The sequence below is a fragment of the Macrotis lagotis genome, chromosome 4 (genome assembly GCF_037893015.1).
Source record: "Macrotis lagotis isolate mMagLag1 chromosome 4, bilby.v1.9.chrom.fasta, whole genome shotgun sequence".
Classification (NCBI taxonomy): Eukaryota; Metazoa; Chordata; class Mammalia; order Peramelemorphia; family Peramelidae; genus Macrotis; species Macrotis lagotis.
Window position 1 is genome coordinate 71995188 of NC_133661.1, and position 18831 is coordinate 72014018.

General features: G+C 33.1%; 1 protein-coding gene across 8 annotated transcripts in view; it reads left to right on the forward strand.

The window, feature by feature from the left end:
- The window catches only part of MAPK8 (mitogen-activated protein kinase 8), a 129158-nt gene that overhangs the window by 92514 nt on the left and 17813 nt on the right, over nucleotides 1-18831 (forward strand). For 7 of the 8 annotated variants that reach the window (XM_074233103.1, XM_074233099.1, XM_074233098.1 and 4 more), the window contains 4 exons: nucleotides 3334-3503; nucleotides 5695-5824; nucleotides 12656-12714; nucleotides 12800-12938. In XM_074233103.1, coding sequence (XP_074089204.1) covers nucleotides 3382-3503; nucleotides 5695-5824; nucleotides 12656-12714; nucleotides 12800-12938 — 450 coding nt within the window. In that variant the 5' untranslated portion in view covers nucleotides 3334-3381. Of the gene's footprint in view, nucleotides 1-3333; nucleotides 3504-5100; nucleotides 5176-5694; nucleotides 5825-12655; nucleotides 12715-12799; nucleotides 12939-18831 lie in introns of those variants that run through there. The other variant, XM_074233105.1, reaches the window with a different exon arrangement.

Genomic DNA, 18831 nt, shown 5'->3' on the forward strand with positions numbered 1-18831 from the left:
TTGCCTTAGATATTAATTGTGTGACCTTGGATGACTTCAAAGTGAGATATTCTTACAGCCTAAGACAATTTAGGAGGTCAGAAAGAGAAATCTGTGACATGGGGCCCAGAGTCCAAAAAAGATAAAACACAAATCGTGGCAACAGAAGCAGTAGCAGCTTCAGGACTTCTTAAGCCAAAAGAGACAGTAAGGGAACCAGCAGTTGATAAGGAAAAGAGTACAAGGGACTAATTTGCTAGCATCAAAAATAAAAAGAGATAGTAATAGAATTAAAAATAAGAAAAGCTTTGAATTAGTAAATAAAATTAGGAGTTAGTTTATGAAAAAACTATTAAAATAGATAGACCATCGGTTAATTTGATCCCTCAAAAAAAATAGAAAACCAAATTACCATTGAATGAGTTGGGTAAAATGTATCACCATTGGAGAGGAAATTGAAGCAATTGTAAGGAGTTCTTTTGTTCAATTATGTGCCAGTAAACCTGACAATCTGAATGAAATAGATTAATGTTTACAGAAATGTAAGCCTTCAAGATTGACAAAATGGAAATAGAATACTTAAATAATCTTATCCTAGAAAAATAAATTGAACAAGCCTTAAATGAGCTCCCTAAGAAAAATCCCAAGACCCAAATGGGATGAACTCTTCCTTAAAATGTAAGCAAATAGCAAAGTGGATTAAAAAACAGAATCCTACAAGATGCTGCTTACAAGAAACTCATTTGAAGCAGAGAGATACATACAGAGTAAAGGTAAAAGGTTGGAGCAAAATATATTTTGCTTCAGCTGAAGTGCCAATAAATTGGTAAACCTGACAAAAAATGGGAATACTCAATACTTGAAGGTTGTGGAAAGACTAAGCATACTAATGCATTTTTTATAGACCTGTGAATCATTAAGGCCATTTTGAAAAGGAAATGGATGTTATTCAAATAAAGTGACTAAAATGTTTATATTCTTTGACTCAAAACTGTTACTAAGCTTCTATCCCAAGGAAACTATTGATAAGAAGAAAGTCTTCACATATACACCAAAGTATTTAATAGTACCATAGTAGTAATAAATGATAGTGTAATAAGATGTAGTAATAAGTGACTTTGTGAAAGCAAAGTAGATGTCCACCAACTGAGAAAAGTGGCTTAACAAATTATGAAACATGAATATAATGGAATGTAATTGTGCTGTAAATGAGAATCTCTGTAGAGAAGTTTGAAAAGATCTATACTAATTAGAATAAAGTAAGCAGAGCCAAGAAAACACTACAAAAAGGTAAAACAACATCAAGAATACAATAAAAAATGAATTTTTCAAAATTACAAAAAATAATCATGGCTTCAAATAATTATCAGAAGATATTCTCATTTTACCCATTCCTTTTGCAGAGATTGGAGGTTCCCGGATTTAATCAGACTTCTTAAATTGTATTGATCAATTTTGCTTTTTTTCTTTTATTTCTTTAAAAAAAATTTTTAGGTTTATCTTTTTTTTTTTGCAAGACAAAGTGGCTTTCCCAAGGCCACACAGCTAAGTAATTATTAAGTGTCTGAGGTTAGATTTGAACTCAGGTACCCCTGACTCCAGGGCCAGTGCTCTATTCACTGTACCACCTAGCTGCCCCTGTTTAAAAAATTTTATTTGATATGCGAGATGGTCTGGGAGTAGTGAAGAGCAGAGATATTCAGGGAAATTTTGTTGAGGATAAGTTATAACAATAAAAAATGTATTTTTAAAATGATTTTATAAACATTTATTGTTTCTTTTCACTATTCCTCTGATAGAACAACAAACAACTTTCAAAATTCAGATAGGCCAACCAAAACAAGTTTCCAGTTGTTCATGTCTAAATTTCATTCTGCCTTCATTTTCATCACTTCTGAGAAGGGAAGTAAGATGTGTGATTCTTCTTGCATTAATCAGAGTTCTGAAGTCTTTGAATGTTTTTGTTAATTAGTTATAATGTCATTTGTATAGGTTGTTTTCCTAGTTCTCACTTTAACAAATCATAGAAATCTTCCTTGAAAGACCTCTCACCTCTGAAAGTGTCCAATTTATTATTTCTTATGGCACAGTTATAATCCATTATCCATATAATCCATTAAATCTATATACCACAATTTGTTTAGCTATTTTTCTCCAGTCATTTTGCATCCCATTAATTTGCAGGTTGGGTCTACTATAAAAATATAGCTGCTAAAAAAATATTTTTTGTACATGGAGTTCCTCTTCAACTTTCTTTGATATCATTGTAGTATACACTTAGTAATGATACAGCTGGGTCAAAGAATATGCACCCTTTATTTACTCTTTGACAGTTTACAAATTGCTTTTCAGAATATCTGGACTTTCTCACTCTTGAAATTTCTTTCTTAATTTCCATATAATTCATATTTACTTTTCTATGTTGGTTATATTCTAACAGTGAAATGTATAATTTTTGAAACTAGTGGCAATTTCATTTTTCTTTTGTTTGATGTACTTTTACATACTTTTTTGCAAGTAGTAGACAATTTTTTCAGTAAATTAAACTAATTTTACTTGGTCTAGCTAAACTATAAAATCACTGCATTTCTTTCATCCTGAAGTTCTCATGAAGTCTACCAAGCTAGAAGTATTTTAATATAAACCCAGCCAATAGTCTATATCTGTCATTTGAAGAGCAACCTAATTAAATTTATAGAGACTTATTGTTAGGTTAGTTGCCAGGTAACAGATTGTTTTGATTCTGTCTCTGTAGAGAATCATCTCTCAAGTCTTAGAGTTGTGATCTTTATCAACAAAGAGAATACCTCTCACTAACAAAATCAGAGATACTTAAATATTAGAATGTAATGTTTTAATGTTTAACGTAAATACATTTATATTAATGTTGAGTTTAAATGTTAAATCTAGGGGAATGCATTGATAAGTTCCAGAGTATAGACATTAATTATTTTACTAAATATGTTTAACCAAAGTCATTGATCTAGGGGCGGGCTAGGTGGTGTAGTGGATAAAACATGGCCTTGGAGTCAGGAGTACCTGGGTTCAAAGCTGTGTGGCTTTGGGCAAGCCACTTAACCCCATTTGCCTTGCAAAAACCTAAAAAAAAAAAATCATTGATCTACTAAGTACCTAAGTGATTGGGAGGGGCAGGAAAGTAGAAATAATGCTTAGTATAAATAATCCTTTACTTATTTCCTTTGTCTAATTAAAATTTTCATTGAAAATCTCTTTACATTTTTATAAAAATTCTTACTATAATTGATTAGATCCTTCTTTGTCAGTTTTAAGATTATTCTATTAACAGTTTAGTTACTGCTTTTGTAATTGTCACATTTTATTCTGTTTTTACAGCTTCTGAGTGAATTTTGGATGAAGCCATCAAATTAATTATTTGCCATCATGAGCAGAAGCAAGCGTGACAGTAATTTCTATAGTGTAGAGATTGGAGATTCTACATTTACTGTACTGAAACGGTATCAGAATTTAAAACCTATAGGCTCGGGGGCCCAGGGAATAGTGTGGTAAGTTTTTTCTTTTAAAAATAACTAAAGATCAATTATACCCCATCTGTATTTCCTCATATCTTGGTAAATTTTAAATTTCCTCAGGAGATCACATCTAAAGCTGCAAAAGGGTAAGCTACTACTGTCTAGGAATTGATCATGTACTATTATGTTTATGTTATGAATGAAAAAGAAGTAACAAAAGTAATCAAAAGAATGCTTTTCCTCCAAATAACTCAAGGTGATTTAAAGCTTCAATTCTGTCTTTAAACATGATTATTGTATCCTTAGACCCCTTTCGTTTAAGTTACACTTAGCCCTCTGTTGCCAGAAAAAAAAATTTAGCAAATTCATAAAATCTGTTTATACTTATATTAGCAAAACTTTTTAAATAAAAAAATCTAACTGATCATCATTTTAGCACCATGAATTCAAGCACAGCTGTTTATATAAAAAAGCATTTATTTAGGAATTTGTCTTTTTGCTTATAGGTGCAAAAATTAATATTCAATCCAAGCCAAACAAAATATCAAAATTCTTTGATTAGTGTAGTAGTTATGCAGATGTAAAGTGCCAAACAGTTAAGTACAAGGAGAATTGGTGAATGACTTTTTTGGGGGGGGTTAAGGTATGTGTTGGGAGTCAGGGGTAGTGTACACTGTATTTATTATTAGAGTTCAGGAGAAATGAGAGCCCAAATTAGAATTGTTGCAGGGGATATGTAAAAGACTGATAGGATATAAGACCTTGTGGATTTGGAACCAACTTGACATGGTAGGTGATTGGATTTGTGGTGTGAGGGGAAAAAGGGTATCAAATATTATTTTTGAGATAGGTGCCTGAGTGAACTTAACAGGAAAGTGCCCATTAGTAGAGATAGAGAGGTTTGAGGAGAAATATATTTATTTGGGGGGGGGGGAGTTATATTTAGTCTTAGACCTGTTCACTTTGTGACAGGACAACCAAGTGAAAATATCCCTCAGACGTTTGGAAATATGGGTCTGGAACTTGGGAGAGTTTGGTTAGAATTTGAGGTAGTTATCTGCATAGAGGTGATGTTAAAACAGATTATTAAAGTAGAATATTGAAGAGAAATGAGAATCTAGGATAGAAACTTAAGGAGCACATGTCTAAGGAATGAGAAGTTTGGAAGACCCGAAGGTAGAAACTAAAGGAATCATCACAGAGAAAAGAGGAAAACCATGAAATTAATTCACGGAAGGATACTAGAATATTAAGAAATATATAGGCCATAGTATTAAGTAAGCACATAGGAGGGTAAATGAGAAAAAGAGCATTTAAAATGACATTGGACATTTCAGAGCTCTTTCATTAAAATGGTGAGGTCAGAAATCAAATTGCAAGGAGTTGAGAAAGTAGACAGTAAGTAAAGATACTCATTCTAGAAATTTGATACTGGAGAAGTTAATAGCTAGAAGAAATAGCCAAGTGAACTATTCTTTATATTTATTCATTTAAAAGTCACTGTAGATATTGAAAATGAATAAGAAATATGAGAAATGAAGTATAGATCTGGAAGAAACTGGAGGAAATAGAATAGGGTATAAGGTTACCTTCATCAAGAAGCTGGTCCCCTTTTATCCTCTTTGACTAGAGAAATGAAGGAAAGAGAATAATAAGTAAAGCCACTGTGAAGAGCAAGAGTCATTCCTAAACTCCTTACTCACAGGTAAAAAAATAAAAAGTTCATTATGTAGACAGACATATCTTGTTATGATAGCATATAAAGATGTGAGATGTGTGTGTGTATAGTAGTTAAAAGATCTTTTTAAATCAGAAAATGAAAAGTAATCATTCTAAATGTATTTTCAGTTTCATTGGCTTTTTTCCATCTATTTGACTTTTAGTTGACAACCCAGTTTTTAGTAGTAGTAGTACTTTGTAATACAAGGAAAATTCCTCCATTTAACTGGAAGGCAAAGTTTTAGTTAAAAATAACTGATAGAGGATGTTTAGCTAAGATATTTTACAAGGATATTTTAAACAATAACATTATAGTGTTTTTTGAGGGGGTTGGTTATTTTTTGAAGGGGAAAGGAGTGTTGACAGGAAGAAGAGGATCACATCTGTATAACACATAGCAGATGTTATAAGCTTATGATTATTTGTTCAGTTAATAAAGGATTGAGATATCTGTGAACTTGTAAGTTTTCTTTTCTTTAAATTTGCTTGTATTTTGTTTTTACAGTGCAGCTTATGATGCCATTCTTGAAAGAAATGTTGCAATCAAGAAGTTAAGCCGACCATTTCAGAATCAGACTCATGCCAAGAGAGCTTATAGAGAGCTTGTTCTTATGAAATGTGTTAATCATAAAAATGTAAGTGAAAGGTTTGGTTTTTAAAATAATGAAATTCATGGCAGTATGTGATGTTGTTTCTTTTAAAGCTATAATTTAGTGTAAATACTCCTCAATTAAGTTTTGTAAAGTAACTTTTAAGAATTTTTACTTAACCAACTTTTCAATAAAATTTCATTTTAAATAGATAAATATTTATTGAGTATTCATCATGAAAAGCCACCCCTTCTCTCATAACTTTTCTGAGCTACCTACCATCTGGACCCCTCCAATAAAGTTAATTCAAGTCAGCATGTATTTTCTAAATGCTTACAGTGTTTTAGTTTCTGTGGTAAGTACTGAAGATAAAAAGAAAAGCAATAAATAAATAAAAAGTAGTCCCTGAAAAACCATAGTATTTTATCCTTTTCTTGTTCCTCAGTAAAAGCATGCCTTATTCTTGGCATTTTATGAAAAGACATTACAAGTATTGGATGACAGGAATTGGGTAGGTTTCATGATCTATACCTCTCACAAAGTAAGTATATCAATTGAGTTAAAGCAGTGGGTGCATGTAAAGGAATAATGAGGAAGGTACGTAAAGAAAGCATCTCTGATTGTGGAGGGCCTTGAATACAAGAATATATTGATATATAAAGACTTTGGGATCTCACATTGTGAATAGTAAGAAGTCATTGAATGATTTTGAAATCTAATAACATGATAAAAGCAGTATTTCAGGAAAATTAATTTGTTTTGGATGCAAAATAAATTGAAGTAAGGAGAGATAGGTTTGATTTTTTTTAAAATTAGATAATAGTTGATAATAACTCAAAATTCAGATTTGAATCCAAGTCTTCTGATTATAAATCCTACCTTTTTTCTATATCATGCTGCAAAAAAGCATTGGAATCAGTTTTTGTACCTTTTTTTTTATTGCTACAGTTCGGCAAACATTTCTTGAGTATTCTTGCTGTGTGAAGAAAAATCAAAAATAGAATGCAGAACCCTATCCTCAAGGAGTTAAAAAGTTTTAGGAAGAGAAGATATATAAACATTTTAAGAATGCCACAGAGACCAAGTGTTAGGGCACATTTAGCCTAAAATTTTTCTAGTTTCAACTTATAATTATTTTTTCTATTAATCCTCTCACTTAATAGTTGTACAAGTTTCCTGATCTGTCTTTAAATCTTTATACTATGTAATACTGCCAATAATAATTACAACCAGATATTTGAGCTTATTTCTTTATAGATTAATAAGTAATTTTTAAAAATTAGCTACAATCAGCAAAAATCTATCTTTTTATTTTGTGGCTAGTATGTTCCTAATAGGTTTTCAATTTGGCATCTTTTAAGAAGTGACCAGTGAATTCTTTCTATTTCTACGTTGTCCTCTGGTTCTGCAGGCAGTTTCCTTTTTAAGATTTCTTGAAATATGACATCTAGATTCTTATTTTGGCCATAACATTCAGATAGTCCAGAAATTTTTAAATTGTCTCTTGATCTCTTTTCCAATTAGTTGTTTTTGCTAGGGGATACCTTATATTTTGATTTTCAGTTTTCTGACTTTGTTTTAAAATAATTATTCATGAAGTCATTATCTTTTATCCATTCTAATTTTCAGGTTGGTCTCTCTCTCTCTCTCTCTCTCTCTCTCTCTCTCTCTCTCTCCCTCTCATCTCTTGATCCAAACTATTAATTGCTTTTAAGTCTTTTTTGAGCTCATCCATAGTCTGAGCCTATTTTCTATTTCTGTTAAGCCATCTTAACTCAGAATTTGGATATGGAAGTTTCTATTTTGTCATCATCTGAGTATGTGTTTTGATCTTCCATGGGACTAAAGTAATTCTCTATGTTCAGATTCTTCTTTTTCTGTTTTTTACTCATTTCCTCTACCCAAAACTTATTTACAACCCTTTCAAGGCTTTGTTTTTTTTGAGGGGGGACACCCCACTGGTACCTTTATTCCTCCTCCAAGGTCTTATGCTCTCTTGCATGTGCTTTGAAATATAGATGACCCCAGCACTGCCCTCTGCCTTGGAGCTGTAAGGAGGGGCCCTGCTGGGCTATCTTAGTATTTAGTCCCAAACTGCAACCTGGATCTGAGTGTGGGCAAACAGCAGAGTCCTGCCCCCAGGGAGAGCAAAGATATTTCTGCCTTCTCCCCTGGCCCCCTTACCACTTGTGGGCTGTGCTCTGGAGGTGCAGGCTGGTTTCTTCTGATTCTCGCTGCAGGTTCTGCAGCTGGTATGCTTCACTCCACACTTATTCTGGACTAGCTGAATTCTCTCCTCGCCCCTTCAAGCTACAACAGGGGCTTTTTCCAAATCCAGGTCCTGGTGAAACACCTTTCCCGTGGAACTTCTAAGTTATCTTGATCCGGGAAAATGTATCACTCACTCTTTTTTTAGGTTCTGCCCCTCTAAATTTTGGCTATAGTCATAATTTAATGGCTTTTGGAATTCCCTGGGGAAGAAGTTCCCGAGAAATGCTGCTTTCACCATCATGGCTCTATTTCAGACTTTGTTAAGGCTTGGCTCTTTAATTTTTGAGGAAACTATATGGGTTGAGTTTTTTTACTCTTAAATCTTCTACATTCTTGGGAGTATAATGTATGATATTATTTTGTAATCTCAAAGCAGTTTAGGGTAGAGATCTGCTTTCAGACCTCTCAGGGTATGATCTTTGCCCTTCTAGGCTGAGCTCATCTAGTTTTCTTTCCTCAGTTTGAGTCTGAAGTTACAGTAGACAATGATCAGTCGCAGTCAGCCAACTGGAACATTTTGCTGGTTCAGTATGAGAGAATAGATTTCTCTTCAGTCTGAGATTCCTGCCCTGAACTTTTTCCTGAAGGTTTTTAGACAGGGCTGTAAGCTAGAACTGAGAACTCATTCTGTTCCTGGGGTCAAATAGCTGCTGCTATCTTCTGAACCTACTTCTAACTTGGGATAATCATGGCCCCTTCTTGCCCTTGAAAATTACTCTGAGGTCCCCGTTTTAATCCACCTGGGATCTAGGACCTGTAATCATAGTACATGATAGAGGACCTGATCCTATCTCCTTCATGAGATTGGAATCCCTACATGTAGTCTGCCCTGGTACGTGGCCTTTGTCCCTTTTTAGTTTTTATGCACTGAAATGCACCTCTGAGGTATGCATCTGTATTCTCTATATTGACATGGACTGGAAATGGGTTTCATACTCATGCTCTTGGAATCCAGGACTCCATTTGGTGCTTAACAGAAAAATTATGTTGCAGGTTGTACTCTTTCCTTCTACTCAGCCATCTTAACTCAGCCCGCTACAGCCTTAGTACTCCTTAAGAACTTAGATCAAACAAAATAAACCATGTAAAGTACTTTGCAAACCTTAAGGCATTATATAAATGCTAACTATGATTATTACCTCAAATTCAAATCTTCTCTACTTCCTTTACAAAGTCTTTACCCCTTCCCCTACCCTTCTCTCCTTTCTACTCCAACAGCCACCAACCATCTCCACTTAGACTCTAGCAATAACCTCCTCTTTTTCTTCCTGCCTCAACTGACTCCCTACTCTAGTTCATCCTCCACACACCTGTCAAAGTGTCAAACATACTTTCCTAAAGTTAAACTTAACCATGTCATTCTTTCTGACTTTTCTCTCTGCCAAATAACTCTTGTAGCTCACTGTCACTTCTAGTATAAAACGTATTGGAATTTAAAGTTCTTTACAACCTGATGCCTTCCAGCCTTTCAAGTTATTCCTCCTCTTTATACACTCTGTAGTCCAGCCATAATAGATTCTCTTCTTCATAGTTGATACTTCATTGCTAATGCCCTCTCTCACAAAACAATCTTGTATTTTGAATATAGTCTTTTGGGTGTACAAATTGTCTCCTTTGTGAATATGATGTTAGGTATTATTTCACTTTTTTCTTTGTTCTCCCCAGCATTTACCAATGCTGTCTTGGCTTGTTAATTGATTAATTTTAGGATGATGAGAATGAAGAAAGCATTGGTATAAGACAAGCATGAAGAACAAGTTAGAAGTGCAAGAGAGGAAGAATTGGGTTAAATTCAATGTTCCAGTTAGTGAAATCAAAGAGGGAAAGAAACTAGTAGAAACAAATACTGAGGTAAACAAATATATTGAGGCAGTTCAAAAGAGATTCCAGATTCCAAATAAAATGTTTTTTGGTAAGAGTATGTATATGTAAACCTTTGCCTTACTTGAATGGATCAATAGGTTAACTTTGTTTACAGCTCTTAGTTTGAGAAACAGGGAGCAGCCCCTGTTCAAGCAAGTAATTGACCATTCCTATAAATTTTGGTTTCCCAAAGTTAATTTTAAGGGACCTCATACTTTTACATGTTGCTAAAAAAGAAATAATGTGTATATTTCCCCATAATCAATATTCTTTGGAACTTAAGATAATTTATTCAAATGTGATAGCATCATCTGGACCCTAAAATTTTTTCTTAACCTATTCCAGAAAATATTTGGAAGAGAGTTGAAAATGTCTCCCTTGGTGAATCATTTTTTTCCTAATTGGCATTTCATTAATTTTTTTCCTAAATTAATGCTTTATGTATTTTGTATTTACATTAAAGTTCTTTCAAGATTTACTACCATGTCTAACCATTCAGTGAAGCTTCCTTTGTAACCAAAAACTCAGTGAAAACTGACTGACACTGTGACCATGTCTGACAAGATGTGTAGTCCTGGGGGCATAGGTGGCACAGAGTGTAGAGCACTGGCCCTGGAGTCAGGAATACCTGAGTACAAATCTGGCCTCAGACACTTAATTACATAGCTGTGTAGCCTTGAGCAAGCCACTTAACCTCATTTGCCTTGCAAAAAACCTTAAAGAAAAAAGAAAAAATCCCTTTATACCTCTCATAGAAAGGGTGCTCTCCCTTTTCTCATCATTTCTCTGTGGCTAAGTATAATCTCTAGAGTTCTTTGCATTTTGTTTTTGGGTTCTGCTTATTTAGCATCCATTTTTTCCTGTTTCTCCGAATTCCTTACGCTGGTTTCTTACAGTACAGTCATTTGTTCTTAAAGTCACCCAGTCAGAAAGATACTACTGTTCATTCAGTCATTTGAAATCCTCTTGGAACTAAACTTTGAAGCAGTCACTATGAGGTGAGAACTAGTTGTTTTCCCAGGTGTTAATACTTCAAGGGTGATATTCACTGTTCTTTGGTCTTGAACATTCAAGTAAAGATAAATGAATCACATCCATTTTTCTTCAGCCTTTCCTGTTTCACTATTCTTCCCATGTGCTCTCTGCTAAAGTAGACACTTTTGTTGAATGATTGGATTATAGTCTTTTTAATATTTTTCTTGCCCTTCCAAGCAGTAGCCATGATTCAAAGACACATTTTCCAGCTTCAGTTTCAAAATAGAAACTTTTGTCTATCTTGCCTTTAGCTTCTTTTCCTTTTGCATCATTGAAATTTTTGAGTGAATTCTGTGTTCTACTGTTCTTGAAGTTCACTGTTCAGCCTAAATTAGGTCCAGAAATCCTTTTATTAAAGTACTTTTGCACGTAGAGCTCAGTAGTCTTTATTTGCTATAGCTTCCAGTTGAAGTTGAAGACAGTGATGACATGCATAGAAACTGGATCACTTGTCAGAGTTCTGTTATATTTAAACTGATGGGGGCCTAATCATCTAGTTTAACCCATTCATATTGCATTTGAGAAAACAGAAGCAAAGAAGATTATGACTGTTCTAGTTATATGATATATCAGAGCTAAGGATTCAAACCCATATTATCTGACTCTTTTTCCAGTAACACTTGAATGCATACTTAAGTATTCACATTCATAATTGATTAAATAGACCTCTAGTAGAACTCCTAGTTATTATGGCATTGTGGATAGAATATCGACCTCATTTCAGGAAGACCAGACTCAAAGTGCCACCTTCAACATAGATGTTACCAGTTGTCTCACCCTAGGGAGATCACTATGTCTTTCAATACAGGAGTCAACTATCTATGACTCTTAACTTAAAAGTATTGTCCTTTGTTGGTAGAAAAAGCTTCTTCATCAGTTAGGGTTCTGAGATGTTGTTGATATCCTTGGTTTTTGAAGAGGATCAGTGACTATAGGGCAGGCAGGTTGGCAAAAGGAGTTCTAAGGCTCCAGATTCAGGCATGAACTTCCTCCATGCCTTGGAGTCTTCAGGTCTTCATATGGAGGCAAAGGTTCAAATCCCACTGCTGACAGATTTCTGAGATACCACGGGGGGGGGGGGGGGGGGTAAGGTGGTACATTAAATAGAGCTCTGAACCCAAAATCAGAATGACCTGACAAAGACCTGTTTTCAAGTCTACAGGTTCAGAAACTTATTAGCTCTGCTACCTAGACAAATCACTTAACCTCTGTCTGCTTCATTGCCTTCTATAAAATGGAGATTATAGTAACTTCTAATTCCCAAGTTATAAAATTAAACAGATACTCGTTAGGAGTGTTTCAAGTCTTTAAAATATTTTCAATACTTGCTGCTGCTGCCACTTCTAATACTAGTATAAATCCTTTTCCCAAATAATCATTAATTTTGAATAGAATTTTCTCTTTTTAATAGTAAACTTTTTAAAATAAAATGCTGTAAAATATTTCTTTTAATGAAAAAAATTCTATGCCCAAGGGAGGGGGGGTTCTCTTGACTGAATAAAAAATTTCATTTCTGTTGTCTTAAATCACCAAAAGATGAAGTGATCATATATGAAATCGGTAAACATAAGCAAATGAATATTTACCAGGTGATTGTGTCTGGGACCCTTAGTTGTTGTTTTTTTAACTCATGAATTTATCATTTCTCAATTTATCAGCTTAACAAAATATTTATGACTTTTTCAAAATTCCTTGTTTCTACCACAGATAATTGGCCTCTTGAATGTGTTCACACCACAGAAGTCCCTAGAAGAATTTCAGGATGTGTAAGTGTGATTGCCATCCAAGTTTACTTTATTATACTATGTATTTAGTGTACTTTTTGATTACTATTTTTTCTCTTCTCTGAAGTTACATTGTCATGGAGCTCATGGACGCAAATCTTTGCCAAGTGATTCAAATGGAGCTAGACCATGAACGAATGTCCTATCTTCTCTATCAGATGCTGTGTGGAATCAAGCACCTTCACTCTGCTGGAATTATACATCGAGTAAGTAGAAATATTCATTCAAGTTACTAATATCTCTGTCTTTACAGTTTCTCAACCACTAGAAGGAAATATATTGATTTATTCTGTGAAGCAAAGTGATACATTTTAAAAATCTATTCCATAATCAGCATATATTCAATTAGAAGAATATAGAAACTGATTTATAATAGTCCCTTATTTTCCATACTTCATAATTTAAGTACTTGATGATTTTATCCTTCCATAATGCCAACTCATTACCCTTTGGCAATTGTTTTTCCTAATTTAAACAAATCTCTTGAAATAGGTTTTATTTAGTGGAATCGTAAGTTTTGGAGGCCAGATGTCTAGCTTTGAGTCACTTTTGTCAAATAACCAAAATTATATAATAGCTGAACATCTTTACAACATTGTTTTGTTTGTGTTTGTTAATAATTTGAGGCAAAAATGTATCTGACAAACTTAATCTGGCACTTTATCAGCATCCCTGCTGATATTACTTTGTATGCTACATTTACAACTGCAGTGATGTTGTGTTTTTACATTTTCCTAAACTATATTAAGAGAGATAGACAGTTCTCTATGAGCTCAACAGGAGACCAGGATCCATTTTTGGCCTCATTACCTTCTTGTGAGACCTTGGGCTAAGTAGAATTGTTCTTCCTTCCCAGTGTATAGATTAGAATAATAAAATATTGCTGGAAAAATAAATTTCATATCATTAAAGCCCACAGTAAGCTATCAAATTTAAGGAAGTGTCACTAAAGTAAGTTTTCTTTTTTCAGAAATATTATTTGCGGGGTGGCTAGGTGGCACAGAGGATAGAGCACTGGCCCAGGAGTTAGGAGTACCTGAGTTCAAATCCAGCCTCAGACACTTAATAATTACCTAGCTGTGTGGCCTTGGGCAAGCCACTTAGCCACTTAACCCCATTTGCCTTGCCAAAAAAAACCCCCCAAAAACCTAAAAAAATTATTATTTGCTCATAATATTTATGTACCCTTTTTATTGCTTTTGAATGAACTACTTAATATTTTTACAAATGAAATTGACAGAGATTAACTTCTTTGATTGCTAACTTTAGCTCATAAGGATAAAATTTAATTTTGAAGTGTAAGAAACTGAAACTATGATAAAAAATACATTAGAAGTTTTCCTCTATATCTCCCAATGCTTCAAAATTGGTTTCTTTATTTCACTGACTGACTTAGACTGGGTTCTGACTTTCTCATAGGGAAATACTCAAAACTGAGTGCACATTTATATATCTGTCCTCAACCTCTCAGCCTGATTATTCCAAAGAAGTTGTGATCTTTATATTTCTTTCATTTCCTTAGACTTGTACCCAGCATCCATGTTATTTATTTCCTTATAGGTACTTTGCCTACAATTAGAATTAGAAAGGTTATCTGAAACCTTTCAAATTAAAGTTAAGGAGCAGCTACTATATTATGAGATACAATGTGAAATGCGAAAGAGAGAAAATTAATAGATCCTAGTTAAGTTCTATCCTCATAAGCTCTCTTTCCTTGAGGAACTTAACTTGGTTGGGGAAACAAAGCATAAATACATGAGAAGGTAATTTACAGTGCACAAGAAAATAATATAGCTGATGCTACTTGATTTATTGCCCAAAGATAAATATAGTTGGTTTTGTTTTTATTTATACTTAGGAAAGAAAAGGGAAAAATCTCTGAGCTGGAATGATATGGATTGGTTTTGTGGAAGAGGGACTCAGGTTCCTCATGGCTGCCCCTCACACACATTTCAGTTCAGAAGGTCATTCTAGTGAATGACTCTTCCTTATCTTCATAGAATTTCTCCATGACCTTAGTTTTAACTTTTCTTAGTTTTTTTCTTCTTAGCTCACGAGAGAAATCATAGGCTTATAGTCCATCTCCTTGTCTGTTTCTGATTCTTCTGTGAATTCCCTTCTCCTTTCCAAAGACAGTTTCAACATTTTACTCATTCACTTCCAAAAGAGATTATAATATTGTATAATTCATTTAAATATAGTGGTTAAATTTATTAACTACTTTCCTTCTTTTATAAGCAAACATCTTTCTGAAAGAACTTGAAGAAGCCATGCCGATTAAAGGCATGCCAGAGCATAATAATAATTAATTTAAAAGACATTAAAAACCCAGTTAAATTGTTTCATAACGAAAATTTCTATAGGTTAAGTTGTATGAATTATGATATTCCGTGACATGATTGCTTCAAGATGAATTCTGATTTCATTGGCATAGGTAATCCCTCCACCAGTATAGAGCATAACCTCTCTACTCTTTAATGGCTGATTTTATGAATTACTTTGATCAAAATAATTAATGTCTTCCTGCCAAGCTTCTAAGAAGGAACCCCTTGAACTGAACTACACTAGTCCTGGCAAAGGGCAGTCATTACTAGGCCGGTATTCGAGAGCCTGGGAGGCTACATAGTATAGAGAAAGGAACACTAGCTCTGAAATAAGAGGATCTCTGATCAAATCCCACCTCTGGCAAATTTATTTGACTCTCAATAAAATGAGGGAAGCTCGACTAGATAGCCTCTGGAAGTTCCTTTCCAGCTCTGGACCAATAATCCTTTAATTCTGTGAATTGTCAAAACTGTTAACTTGTTTAAGTCCTCAGAAATTTTTTAACTAATTGGTATCCTTGTCCACCTAAAATATTAGATTACAACGCTTTGTTGTACATGTCAAATGTCCAAGTAGGAAATCTAATGGAAATAAACGAAGAAAAAAATATTCTGTATTTCTACATCTAAAAAGTTAAAGAAATCTCTTAGATATCCTTCCTGTGCCATTCTCGCTTCAGTGTTATAGACTTTGTTCTTTATTGGCTTTGATCTGTTCTCTTCCTTCTTTTTTCTCCCATTCTTTTACTATTTATGCCACCTAGCAGACACTAGGAGAGAAAAGAAATTGAGAGAACCAGAAATATATACATATATACATACATACATACATATATATATATATACATATATATGTATGTATATATATAAATAATTATTTCTCTAATTTCAGCTCTAAGTAAGGTCTTTTTAGACCAAAACAGTCATTTTTCCTATCTTCCCACTTAGATCAATGCTAAAAGAAAATGTCATAGGGTTAAATAAAAGAAGGAAACTCTTAAACTAATGGTATCACTCATGAAGACATATGTGAAGTGGAAAGAAGTTATTCAGTTGAGCAAGTCAGATTTTCCATGGTTTCAATATATTGTTCTAGAATGTTGAAATTTTCAGAATATTGGATCAAATGAATCAAAAAGGGTAAGCATAGCTATAAGACCTGGGATTTCACTGATGTGAAAGAAAATTAAAAATCTATTAGTCATCCAGGCAAGAGGTGATGAGGTTCAGAACTAGAACGATGACCAAAGGGAATGTAGGTAAGGAGATGTTGTAAAGTCAAAAATGTCAGAATTTGGTTCTGAGATTGGATCTTTATCCATAAAGCCAAGCTGTCTCTCAATCAAATGTAAGTAAATTGCTGGGTTGCTTATGGCTTTGCAGTTTTTCATATTATTGTAAGTGTAAGTAATAGTTTGTACTTGAAAATATATGTTCTGCATCTTTTAAGATGAAGGTACTTTAGTCTTTGATATTCTCTGGTTTACATTTTCTGTATTACAGTATTCTGTAGCAGAAATTAGATAGTTGAAATAGGAACTAATATTTATATAGTGGTTTACGGTTTTAAAAATACTTTATATACATTATTTTATTTGATTAAAAAACTCTTATGTGATTCTTGCTGCTGCTATGAACAAAGTTTTATATGTGACACCTTGGAACTAAGGCAGACAGATATTAAATGACTTGCTCTCAGGGTCCCACAGCTATTTAGTCTGAGGTAGGATTCCAACTCAGATCTTCTGATTCCAATGTCCCAAGTTCAGTACTCTGCCCACCACACCACTTAGCAGTCACATAAATTTCTGTTGTAGAAATTGCCTTACCTAAAGTTTGTGTTTGTGCAGTTCTATTTTTTTAAATAACTATGAGTAATCTGTTACCATTTTATACCCATAATTAATGAGAGTTCATTCATCATAACTTAAGAGATAAGTAACTATATGTCGAATTTTTACAGTGTAAGGTTCTGTCAAACAAAATTAAAACAATTTTATTTCACTTAAGAGGCCTACTTTTTTCCCTAAGGTTGATTTCTGATATATTTATAATAATGTTTTCTGTTTTTATATGTATAAAACTTTTTGTGATTGATATTGCTGGAAGAATTTTAGTTACTATTTTTTGAAGAATCCTCATATTTTATGGTTCTATTATTTTTTTCATTAAAAAAGAAGACCATCTGTCCCTGATATATATATATATATATATATATATATATATATATATATATATATATATATATATATATATATAAATTTTGTGATTTTCATCACAATTAAACAAAAATTTAGGAAAGAAGGGAAAAAGGATATCCTATATATATAAATTAATATACATTAGCAATTGTAACATCAACCTTCTTGCTTCAATAGTCTACAGTTCACAATGGTATCAAAAGCTTAGAATTTTAAGAGTAAAAGGGACTGTATCTCAGAGGAGACCTCCAAAACGATCTTGTCCATCCATCTCTGAACTCCATATCTGAAGTAGAATCTTTTTACAGTATTCTAGAGAAGTGATTATCTAGCCATTGCTTGAAATATTCTTCCATTTCTCCAATAAAGGGAATCCTACAATCTCCAAAAGCAACACATTTCACTTTAGTATAATTCCATTGTTAGGAGATTCTTTTTTAAATGATGGAGTTGTATGCTTCACCAATCAACCAAATTTTAAAGATAATAAAATTGGAGAATAGAGTATTGTCTTAGGTTTTTCCAAATTTACTATGTCACTGTCTTTAGAAGATAATTTTAGCATAAGTTCTCTCACTTTTTTAAAAAGGTTTTTCAGGAACAGCTAGATGGCGCAGTGAATAGAGCACCAGCCCTGGAATCAGGAGTACCTGAGTTCAAATACGACCTCAGACACTTAATACTTACCTAGTTGTGTGGCCTTGGGCAAACCACTTAACCCAATTGCCTTGCAAAAACCTTAAAAAAAAAATTTTATTAAAAGTACACAGTGTTTTACATCATTCAAGTTGTGGTGCTATACTGCCCCCCTCCAAAAAAAAACCCATAAATTATTTCCTCTACAGATTATTTTATCCTAAAATGATCATTTTTATCAAAGTTTATATTTTATTTCAGTTATTTTGTCAGTATCTGTCCTTTTTTAAAAAGTCTCCTTTTGAGCTGTTAGAACAAATTTCATGATACTCTCCAATTCTCTGTTACTATAGGTCACTGTCATGAACAGGAGGGGAGAATTGTTTGAGTTCATTAAATTTCATGCATTCCTTTTTCTATATATAAATTTCCATGATATATATATGGAAATTGAACTTTTTTTCTTATTAAGAAAAATGTTGTTTTTGTTTCTAGTTTTTGTCCTTTGACATTGTTCAATTTATTTGAAGGTAAGATGTTATTCAATTATATTAGATGATTTTTTAATTTTTAGTTCTTTGTTCATTTCTAGGCATTTCAACATTATCTTACATTTTTATTAGAGTTTATTACATTTTATAAGACAATTGGTCTTACCTTATAAATAATAGATTTATGGTAGTGTTTTCACTTTGACCTGAAATAGTGAAATTTATACATTTTTTTCTCATTAAGTTCAAAAGTTTCTTTATATTTTCAAAGCATAAGTTCCTTCATCAACCTTCTTTTCAGTTATTAAATTACCTATAAACCTAGCAACATAGAACTTCATTATTTTTAAGTCTATTCTTAACTGAATATTAAAAACTATATTTGTGTGTGTATAATATACATATACATTATACACACACATACTCTATGATACATTTAGGAATGTT